This window comes from Haliotis rufescens, unplaced genomic scaffold (assembly GCF_023055435.1).
Source record: "Haliotis rufescens isolate VD_foot unplaced genomic scaffold, xgHalRufe1.0.p SCAF_8, whole genome shotgun sequence".
Taxonomy (NCBI): domain Eukaryota; kingdom Metazoa; phylum Mollusca; class Gastropoda; order Lepetellida; family Haliotidae; genus Haliotis; species Haliotis rufescens.
In genome coordinates, this window is record NW_025964372.1 from 19,771,797 (window position 1) to 19,783,231 (window position 11,435).

Genomic DNA, 11,435 nt, shown 5'->3' on the forward strand with positions numbered 1-11,435 from the left:
AAAATGAGGCTTCACAATGTTGTTTCCAAAATTCATTCTTCCTTTTCCAATGAGTAGAGGAATAGAAACGAAGAAACCATTTCCACAATCAACATGTAGCGGTACTGTGAATGATTCTACTTTACATGATAATATAAATAAAACCAAGTTGGTTCTGGAACCTGTTCAATAAATACTCCCTCATCTGACAGTTCTAAAAACATATTAGTTAAATGGCACGGTCAGAGATTGTTTCTGAAGACAAAGAACACAATGAAATGTTTCATTCCGTGTTTTATAAATTTCAGTTGTTGGGGGCAGCTATGTACGTGAATCATGTCCTGGTTGATGCCTTGTACTTTACTCAAACTGTAGCAGATGCAATTTCATTACCTTAATACGACAGTACTTACCTTTTGAAATTAAATGTAATACAATCAAAGCTCTTTGTGCCTTCTGATACATGTCCTAATTGTTAAATAAACTCTTAAAAGTCACATGAAAACGACTTAAGATATATTCTTATGAAAATAAAACATATGTACACAAATCATTAAATGTTTATAACATAAATGTTTACTCAGTGTGTTTGAGAGAATGTATTTACAGTAAAGTACGTTTATAACGAACACGCTTATAACGAACTGACGGATGGAACGAAATGATATTTTTGGTCCTGACTATTTGCTATAGTAATGCTGTATATATGCTTATGACGAACTACGGTTATAACAAACTAAAGTTAGTGGTTCCTTCGAGTTCGTTATAACCGTAGTTTACTGTATTTAAAATAAGACAGCTAAATGTCTCGGAATCGGTTTCTATAACAGTTCTAATTCATGTTTGCATTGTTTCGAGTTATTTTCCGCCTTCGAAATTGACATATATGGCAGAACTGTCAGCGATGCTAACGCCGACAGGTGTGCAGTTAGTTGTTATCTCCGTGTAGGTGGCCTCATCTGCTGCACCTTCAGCGACACTGTCAGGCACCGTGTAGATGTTGGAGGTCGAGGGAGCATCGGCGCCTTGTGCTTCAACTCTCTTAAGTGGCATCGTGTTCTTGCGGCTTAAAAAAGGATTTCTATATTTACATGACTTTTGGTAGCTAAGACACTCATATCAAGAAAGCTGAAATAATCATATGCTTGTGATACCAGAAATATTTAAAATATGTTACTGCCAGATATAAGATATTTAAAAGGGCATGAAATAGTTTCTATATCCTATCCATTTCCTTGTTCACGAAAATATTATTGGGTTTCATCACGCACATACATGTACCCTACGACTGATACTGCTATAGTATCACACATATCTCATCCTGTCTGTGTGTACTCCACAATTAACTATGTGTGTTACCAGTGGGACAGGACAAGACCGCTGATATCGCGAGCTGTTTCTATACATGTGATCTTGAATTTGCAGTTCATCCTTGAGTTAATTCTGGCACAGAATACGTCCAAATGATACCCTGTTTGTCATTACAGCCGACATAAATTCGGTTCAAATGGTTACAATGCGTGACGTGGCTGATTCCTCATGCTCTCAGCAGCTAGTTCTAATTTATGTACTTGCAGCAGTCATATATGCTGCTACTGGCTGCATGCATAGCAGCACTAACTTTATTTTGTTTGGAGTCTTAGTCTTCCAATTGCTGAATTGTGGTTATGGACGTTCACTTTCATAAATTATACTCTTAAAAAATCTTAAAAAAGGGGATCATGAAATATAAATGTTAATACCAGTAAAAGAACAGGTGTTGACGACAAATATCTTATGCAAGTGTGACAATCGTCCTCTTTCAGGGCGTTCTAGGAGGTCAACGACAAGAGTACAGGATCGATTGATCCGAAACCAGGCTCTACAAAATCGAGCTCAAACGGCGAATCAAGCTGCTGCAAACTTCAGGCAACTGGAGTACGGGTCAAACGATTAGAAATCACCTACAAGCAGCTCATCATCTATGCTCAACAGCCACGTGTTGTGCCGCCACTTACAAATCGTCATCAAGCCAACAGAGGTCAATGGTGTAGACAACGTCAAAACTGGGGTAATCGTCGCTGGTCACGTGTCATGGGTTCAGATGAGTCCCGATTCACCTTGCACGTCCTTGATAGGTGTGGTCGTGTCTGGCGACGTCGAAATGAACGTTAAACCTATGTCAACCTGAGACCTCATGACAGACTTGGCGATGGGTCGTATTTTGTGGGGGGTGGCATCACTATGACTGAACGAACTCCACTCCATGTTGTGTAAGGAAGGGTCACCGGAGAGTACAATCAGGACAACATACTCAGCCAAGACCTTATCCCCATTGAACACGTCTGGGACGTGATAGGGAGACGTAAGCGTCAACGTCATAGGCCGCCGACCACGTTGGCTGAACTTGGCCAGGCGCTGCAAGTGGAGTGAGACACACTCCCTCAAATCACCATTGGGAGTCTCATACGCGGTATGCCTCGTCGATTGAATGAATGTTTGACAAACGTGGCGGTAGTACGCACTACTGATCAAAGAAAATCAACTCTCATACTTCACTACCGCTTGTAATGTGTTCCCAATTCGTTATTATTATCATGCAATTATTACTCGAAACTAATATCTCATACAAGTTTGAAAATTCTGAGTTATTTCCAAGTATCCCGTACTTTTTAGAGGGTATTGCTAAGTAACATGTTTAAGAGATAGCGTCTTTAAGTGGCTTTTCAAAGTTCGCATAATGAACAAGGGATACAGTTCTATGGATATACAACTTCTTTATTACAATGAAAGCGACGTTCCGGTGTAAGTATCAACACCAAAACGTCGCTTTCATTTTAATAAAGGAGTTGTATATCCATGGAACTATGTCCCTTGTTCAAGAGATTGTAATACGTTTCGACAATTTGAATGTTGTGGTTATCGACTTATTTAAGAGTAAAGAACGATCACGTTTGAGAAACAAATCTCAGTGAACTACCATTTTTAAACATATAAACACTTACAAATATAAACACTTACATGTAGAATACATATGACATAAATGCGACCAGGAGAGCCACAATAACAGACCCACAGATTATCCCTACGATCAGTGCTGCGTTGTTCGGATTGTCTGCTGAAATGAATAAAACTTTTAGAATAATTAAATGTTTTTACACATCAAAAGGACTGTAATATTTCATAAAAGGCCACATGTCAAGATATACACACATGGCGTTTTGCACTCATCACATCACTGAATGATGATGTCGTTGGCATGGCAACTATCGTTTTCTTAACTCTCATTAACGTTGTTGTTTTTGACACAGAAATAACGTCCTTCATGTTTCAGACATGATAACCATTCTACAGTATAAATGCCGCTGAGAAGGGAGAAGAAGATAGTGAAAGAATATCACTCACAACTTTGCTGTTATGACCTGTCTGCTTTATGGAAGTCTGGTATTCCAGCGTATCTGTTACAGCTATAATCAATCCTTGGCTTTGTTTCACAAAACAATCGCAAATCAGTGTTTAAGTGGTACGATATAATGGTGGTGACTTTTATGATCAGCTCGGAAACAGGTCCGCGTAACGAATACATCAATATATGTTGATAAATATAAGTTTCAAGGCAAAGTAGAATGTAGATACACATGGCAGATGGTGGACGACGGACGAGAAAAGGAATAACATTTAACATTCACCTTGGAAGGAACCTTCTGTATTTAACTTGTTTCCAATTCCATCTGGCGTAGAGGTCGCTGGAATGAATCAGTGAAGGTATTCAATGTATGTATTGTCTAGATAACTGACACAAGCATGGAAGTAAACCAGGCAGTACATATGTTAAACCATACAGAAGAATGAGCTGATTTGGTTTGAGGCCACTTTGAATATTAATAGTAGACACAATGACTGTTACGCATTATTGAGAAAGTTGTTAGTGGAGACCTACTATTTTTTTCTTAACTCCTTTGACACACTTCCGCAGTAACACGGTAATGAGAGAGTAAAATATGTTTAACGTTGCAATAAGCTGTACCACGACAGCCTGTAAATAATCGTGCCTGGACCATATAATTCAGTGGCAAAGAAGAATGTTGATAAACATGGCAGACGATGGACGACGGACGGGAAAAGGAATAACATTACACATTTACCTTGAAAAGAATCACCTGTATTTAACGTGTTTTCATTAATTCCATCTGGCGTGGAGGTTTCTGGAACGAGTCAGCAAAGCAATTCAATGTATAACTGACACAAGCATGGCAGTATACCGAGCAGTATATATGACACAGGGGTGAGTTGGCTTCGTTTATACGAATAATAGGCACAATGATTGTTACACATTATTGACAACGTTGCGTTTGTGGGACCAACTACTATTTTTATCTAAACTCCTTTAACACAATTCCGCAGTCACACGGCAATAAGAGAGTGAGTAAGTATAAGTTGCTTAACGCTTCAACAAGCAATATGTTAGCCTGTAAATAATTATGCTTAGAATAGGCAAACCAGTGACTGAAAGAACGACCAACGATCTCCGTATTCAGGACACAATAACAATCAGCAAAGTCACAGATATCGACTACCCGACCCAAGTTTAGTCGGCACATACTGTGTTTATTGTTCAACGCACACAACAATATTCCAGGTGTATTACGGTGGCTTAGACATAATCTAGTCTGAATCAAACAAGCCAGTGATTAATATTATGAGCATCGGCACATAAATTATTTGAAAACCATTCCGATTCGAAATCACCACATGGCACTGGACCTACAACGTCAGGCTTTGTTCTCAAATGGCCATGCGAATTCTGTTGATTCATGCTTCAAAGAATTGCCATTATATGTTTATAGGTACATGGACATGTGTCTTGAGGAGAAGGTTGACTCCAAGTGAAGAACTGAAGGACCTACCTACATAAAAATGATAATGCATCGAAGGAATGTAGGCTTTTAAGTTTTACGTATAAATGTACATCAAAAGACTTACCTGCATCAAGATATGTCCTAAAGTTGTATCCTCCGTTGTATATGGCAAAACTAGCGTATCCAAGGACAGCAAAGGAAGAATTAGAACGAATTGTTGTTATGTGTTGACCACTTTGTAATGTTCCCACTTTGTATCTTGTACCTGGAACTTCCTTCCACTTGATTGAGGGACTCAAAACTGTAGAGAGAGTGCTTGAGGTTTCGTGAACGTGTACACTGTTGTTGTCTTCATCTGTCAATATTTTCCTGTTACGTTGGGCTAATAGGGTTGCTTGTTTAGAGTAGAGGGATACTGGTGGTACTACAATTAACCCATCAGAGGAAAAAGGATGATACGTCCCAATAGTACACAATGTGACCATGGTTGGCAATGTGGTGTTGAAGTAAAATGTTTCAAAAGGTCCACATTGTTTACGGTACAGTCCATCTTTACCCGCAGAGACGGTAGAACCGTTATTAAACATGATGCTCGTGTCACTGTGGTCAGTAACAACTTGAAGTTGGTATAGCTGGGTACTCCATGAACTTCCAAAGATAGCGAGAATATACTCACTTCCATAATGTTTCACAGGCAGTAATTGCTCGTAGGCAGTGAAGGCATTGTAGGTCATAGCGTATGTTCCACTGTAGACAGCTATTGTTTCCGTGGCTTTAACAATGGTTCTGGTCATATCAGATGAACTGTTTAGGGAGAAAGTCTGATACTTATCTAATCTAATACTGAGGGTGTCCTCGTTGTTGTACGTTCTGTCGTCAAAGGTTACGTTGCCCTTCAGTCTGAAGATAATGTCAACATCTACCTTCCTGCTGTGTGTGGCTATCACTAAGACTGCTGTGTACCCTGTGTTTCTGTACATATTGTCAGTAGGAAGACAGGAGGTAATGATGTACTTTGTGCCTAGTGCTGACACAGGAAGAGGAGAGAATGGTGAGTAAAAGCTCATTCCGCCTATGATCTGAATAGCATCATCTCTCACATGCACAAGCACTACCTTGGTTGTTGTGGTATTAGGATAAAAGTAGTCTGTGTTGTAAGGATTGAAGCGTCGAGACCAAAACCGCCCAGAGAGAGGATCCTGTACCTGCCACTGGCCTCCTGTCCCCCCTGCTGTTGCGAGTATCCGCGGGTGGTCGTTCGAGGAGGGATTGTATTCATGATCAGCCACTGCCATCAAGTAACTTTCACCTGTAAGGCATGTTAATGTTTATGCATTTGATAACATTATGATTAGACGAAGTAATACTAGTATCTTCTCTGGCACAGCTGTCTGTATTAGAATAAATGATTTTGATTTATACAACGTTACGTAAGTAAAGCATATCAATAGGCAACGGTACGAGAGTGCCTATCCTTGATTATCAATCATATGTTTCCTACATGCATTGGTCAAAAAGTAATTTGTAATTGGTAAAACTCTAGGGTTTGGCGTGTAACCATTTATAATAAAATGAGTTTTAACTTCCCTTTTGTAAATTAAGTTTAGCAATATCATGGCACGTGAGCCAAATGTTGGAAGAAATTCCGAAGTGATACAGGTGGGAGGAGTATACAAGTTGTAAGAAATCTGTATGCAGGGATATGGTACTAACAAAGAGGAATCCTCATCAGGCGGAATCTACTCCACACAGCGGCGCCTCAGACAACTGGACAGACCATGAACATATTACACACATGCACGACGTGACTACACAGCCCAAACAGTATAAACCTACATCAGTGTATTCAAAACATTGTAAGTTGTCGACCATAATGCCATCAACATGAAGGAAACTGTGCCTCATACCTGCATAATGTACTGCCTCCTCTGCCGACACATTACAGCCGATGTTATGGACCGATCCGTTATAAAAAGACAGTGCTGTGAAGGGGAGGTCGCTGGAAATGGACGTAAATCTTGTATAGTATTGCGATGGATGTGTCACTGTGCCAACTTTGTATCTCCTGCCCGGTACATCCGTCCATGTCAGAAGATCGTTGAGTTGTTTGTTTTTAATCAACACTCTCGCTGTCTTCTCAGTTATTATTTTTAATGTTGTATTTAGATTGTTACCTTGAAGCAAGACACCCCTGCATGTGACGTAAGAGTGTACTGGTGGTACAGTTGTGAAGACACTGCTGTAACCATCTGTTCTACTGAGTGTTACCAGTACCGGGCGTGTGGTGGTGAAGTGAAGACTCTCTCCCTGTTCAAGTGGGCGGTTGTAGAGACGACGCTCACCAGTAGAGACTGTGGCCCCGGTACTGAACGTGATCTGCACGTGGCTGTGTTCACTGATGATCTGCATCTCCAGCTTGGTGTCATCTACAGCAACAACATACTCCTGTCCGTGGTGCTTGACAGGAAGTAGTTGGTCATACACTGTGTATTTCGAGACATAGGCTATACCACTGTAGACGGCTACACTGTGTTCACTGTTAATGACCGTTCCATTCATATCATATTGGTTTGACATCATCAACGTTTGATATGGGTCAAGTTTGAGGGACAGAGTATCGCCGTCACTGTATTCGCTATTGACAACGTAAACACTTCCTTGTTTCATTCGAAAGGATATATCAACATTGGTGCTCATGTTGTGTGTAGCTATCAGTAGCAAGGATCGATAATAACTGTTAGGTGCAAGACTGGAAGGTACAATGTACTTGGTCCCAAGGGCAGATATTGGAAGAGGAGAGAATACACCGTCAGCGTCTACCACAATGTTTACATTTTCGTCACTTGCACTTACAACGACAGCTGTATTTTCTACATCACTTGTGATTTTCATCTTATCGCTTACACGGTGCCAACCACCTTGGAAGGGACGCACTTCACTGGATGTTCTTTTGGCGAAGTGTGGATACTGTATCTCCACCAGGCCCCCGGTTTCTCCGGCTGTGTACCCGATGTACGAGTCTTTGCCTCTATATGCCAGAGCCACCAAGTAGTCTTCACCTGTAAATTCAATTCAACACGATATTACATCCATATATTATGTAGGCGGCGAGTTCAAAGGACGACAGATGTGCTGTATCCGTGAACCACACCCTTCGCGGAACCACGTGCAGAACTCGAATACATGTAACTGTGTCCTGGCTATTGTAGAGTCAAAATTGATACAGTATGAATAATGTCTGTCTCTGGCCAAAAAGAATACTAATAGTGTCGTAACATTCAACAAGGTCAATGCCATTCAAATAACCCTGTCATGAACGTAGCTCTTCTCTACAACGGTCGTCGATCTGCCGGCTGCATTCGACCAGTCCGTCTCAACTGCGGACAAACTCAATGTTCCTGGTAATTTCCAAGGGGTACTACGTTCACACTTCGGGGCTGTATGTATTACATTAAGTTACTCAGGACGTCACAAACACTTTAATTTTAATCTCTATATTTTCAGCAGGACAATAAAGGACAAGACAATAATGAAATCGAAAAACATATGTTTGAGCATCGCACTCTTAATCTTACTATTTTAATTCGTGGCATTAAAGCATCGTCTTATAAACAACAGATAATGCCTGGACATATTATATTTCTTAGATAGCTTGGGCGACTCTGGGATCATTAACAATCATAAGCATCGTGCGCGCGTAAGGGACGCAACTCTGCACAACGAAATATGGAGCTTCAGACGACTGGACCATCATACATCCGTGTAATGTCAGTTCCGTGTACCCGTTGTTTGAAACAAACACGCTCCATACAAACCCCAGAGAAATATCTAGGTCAGGCCTACTCTGTTTCACACCAGCAGACGCACACATACACTTTTGAAAGGAATAATGATATTGCCCTGTAGATAGTTATATCTTTTGTGAACACAATTATTGTTGTGGTTTACACCATGTTTTACCACGTGGGTTTCCCGTGAATTCAGCCATTGTATGGTAACAACTATACTATATTATCATCTATAGTATCCTAAAATTTCCTTGGGATACCGGTCAAGAGTATGTAGGTCCACTGCAACCTGCGACTGTATCGATCGGGTGGTCAGGTTCGGTGACTTGGTTAAGTGCATGTCGTCGTGACCCAATAGGGTAGCGAGTAGCCGTTCTTTGAATTAAGCATGCCCAACACAAACCCCAGAGGAATATCTAGGCCAGACCGTCATTATGTCACATCACAGATGCACACGCACACTTTTGAAAGGAGTGAGTGAGTGAGTATGGTTTTATGCCGCTTTAGCGATATTCCAGGAATATTACGGATGGGGAACACCAGAAATGGGCTTCACACATTGTACCCATGTCGGGAATCGAACCCAGGTCTTCGGCGTGACGAGCGAACGCTTTAACAACTGGGCTACCCGACCGCCCCTCCTTTGCAAGGAATAGTGATGATATTGCACTCTAGATTGGTATATCTTTTGTGAACACAGTTATTGTTGTGGTTTGCGTCATGTTTTACCACGTGGGTGTCCCGTGGAAATCAGTCTCTCCATGGTGAGAACTATATTGTATTACCATCTATAGTATTTTAAAATTTCCTTTGGGGTTCCGGTCAAGAGTATGTAGGTCCACTGCAACCTATGGAGGCGACTGTATGGATCGGGTGGTCAGGTTCGGTGACTTGGTTTAGTGCATGTCGTCGTGACAAAATTGGGTTTCACAACAAACAAACAGACAACATTTCTGCAGCTATATTAGCTATATAGATAATCGAATCTGGATCAGGCAAGCACTTTTTGATAGCTTTGTCAGCGTCTCAAGCCGTCGGGGCAAAGTCACCGAGACTGACCACACCGTCCCCACTCTACTAGCATGTGGTACTGTGGACCAGTTCCGAACCCAAATGTCCATAGGAACGTGTAAAGTGAGTTGTTGTAAGTTGAGTGTTGTCCTATTCCCAAATATAATGAGCAATTATGAGTCGAGTAACAAAATATATGGAGTCACTTTACCAATGTTTTCGAAAAACACCAACAACTATAAACAAGTCTTTCCATGGATATATGCCCTCGCCCATGATTTGCCATACATAATAAAATGTAAAACGTCAATGCCAGAGAATAATCAGTCTCCATTATCTGCCGAAACAGATTCCATTGGACGTAAAAATACTGACTGTAGTTATAGGAATGGATCATTGAAAATCAGTGATGACACATATGGGGTGACACATCTGTGACGTCCATGTAATGTTTAGGAGATCCATTATTTTCAATGAATGGATTGCCCAACAAACATTCGGTTCTATACTATCTCCATTCAAGTAAACAGATTTAAGTGAATTCTTTGCTGGTTTTCAATTTTACGCTCGATTCAATTATTTCAATATTTGTAGGAAAACATGTGTCGCCAGTAGGACTCGAACCAGGATAGTATGATTTGAGGACCTTTTGATAGTAGACTTCGCTATCACGTGCGCTCTGAAGTGATATTTTTATTTAAAAGTTTGTATAGCGCATGAACGTTTTGAAAATAAAATATTCATTTTATGTTTTAGAAACTGGTGATGTGTGTTTTTAGAAAGAGAACATGCTCGTTACTCGTAAGTTTTCCTTAACGTTATATTTGATTTTCAACTTTTAACACGAAATGTTTTTGTCCCCTAATTAAAATTCCGAAACATATGCAAAAAAGTCCAAAAGTGTATAGATCTTAAACATATCTAGTCTGTGCTAAATACCTGATCACCTTTTGTACCGCGTACGATATATTTATTTATGGCTGTTTGAAAGTTGTTTTGTTTTCATGAACATAAATGTATGTACTGCAGGTTTGCGTGTTTCATTTCACCTAGGGTAGTCTTGACCACATACGAGGTAATACAATATCTAATCTTAACAAGACTTGGATCATGTTATCAGATATAAATCACAAATAATTAAGTAATTGTGATCCCAACAAATTATGCGGATTCAATTATGTGTTCGAAATTCTGCATGGACAATCATCTCCATTCTATTGAAAAACAATCCCCAACATATGTTTTTTGACATCCCCGACCGTGTGACATTTATGGATTTCCTTACGCGTGAAATTCGATCTTGATTGAAAAGCCAATTAAACCATACGACTTTATTCCTTGTAATAATACAAGTTAATAGATTATTTCCAAACAGATATTCACTTTGGTGACAACAGAGTTTTGTAGAAGATACTGGGGAAATAAAATCACAACAGAGTTACTTACCCATGCCACTCTGCAGCACCGTCAAAAGAACAACCAAACTGAAACACTTGTAAATCATCCTCTCCCTCGGCTGTTTCTGGTTCCCATCAAAATAAGGGATGAAGATCCCAGATGTCCCCGAGATGGCTGGATGGAAAATACAATCCACATGTGACAGGTCGACCCAAGCAGGTGTGAGTATCACATCAGTGACACGGCCTCTTATATACAACAATATTTTACATCCTTGTTTTACATAGGTCTCGTTTGTGTTGTCAGAATAGACTAGATAAGAATATTTGACAAATCCACGAATGCGTAGATATCTACGAGGAAGTGCTATTGAATCGCTGTGAGTGAGTGAATGTTTTGATGACGCAGTCAGCCAAGTTCG

General features: G+C 40.3%; 2 protein-coding genes across 3 annotated transcripts; both read right to left on the reverse strand.

Annotated features, from left to right (window-relative positions):
• Window positions 1–466: 466 nt before the first annotated feature.
• LOC125376814 lies at window positions 467–5,451 on the reverse strand. Of its 2 annotated transcripts, XM_048388838.1 has the most exons (5): window positions 4,942–5,451; window positions 4,104–4,163; window positions 3,648–3,704; window positions 2,980–3,076; window positions 467–1,045 (listed from the first exon to the last, which is right to left on the reverse strand). In XM_048388838.1, exons 1-5 carry the CDS (start codon window positions 5,402–5,404, stop codon window positions 838–840), a joined length of 885 nt encoding a protein of 294 aa, XP_048244795.1. In that variant the 5' UTR covers window positions 5,405–5,451; the 3' UTR covers window positions 467–837. The 2 variants fall into 2 exon arrangements, with proteins under 2 accessions (XP_048244795.1, XP_048244796.1); XM_048388839.1 differs by lacking the exon at window positions 4,104–4,163.
• Window positions 5,452–6,545: 1,094 nt separating this feature from the next.
• On the reverse strand, window positions 6,546–11,224 carry LOC125376981. The gene is made up of 3 exons (XM_048389735.1): window positions 11,063–11,224; window positions 7,086–7,876; window positions 6,546–6,584 (listed from the first exon to the last, which is right to left on the reverse strand). Exons 1-3 carry the CDS (start codon window positions 11,118–11,120, stop codon window positions 6,546–6,548), a joined length of 888 nt encoding a protein of 295 aa, XP_048245692.1. The 5' UTR covers window positions 11,121–11,224.
• Between the last annotated feature and the right edge of the window lie 211 nt (window positions 11,225–11,435).

Bases quoted from the DNA above. Each gene is read 5' to 3' on its own strand.
- LOC125376814 (XM_048388838.1), bottom strand. From the start codon at position 5,404: ATGTTTAATAACGGTTCTACCGTCTCTGCGGGTAAAGATGGACTGTAC. The intron at 4,164-4,941 runs GTAAGTCTTTTG...GACTCGTTCCAG, and splicing joins TAGGACATATCTTGATGCAG to AAACCTCCACGCCAGATGGA. The intron at 3,705-4,103 runs GTAAATGTGTAA...GATTCATTCCAG, and splicing joins TACAGGTGATTCTTTTCAAG to CGACCTCTACGCCAGATGGA.
- LOC125376981 (XM_048389735.1), bottom strand. From the start codon at position 11,120: ATGATTTACAAGTGTTTCAGTTTGGTTGTTCTTTTGACGGTGCTGCAG. The intron at 7,877-11,062 runs GTAAGTAACTCT...TTGAATTTACAG, and splicing joins GGTGCTGCAGAGTGGCATGG to GTGAAGACTACTTGGTGGCT. The intron at 6,585-7,085 runs GTAACACTCAGT...TGGTCTGTCCAG, and splicing joins CCACCACACGCCCGGTACTG to TTGTCTGAGGCGCCGCTGTG.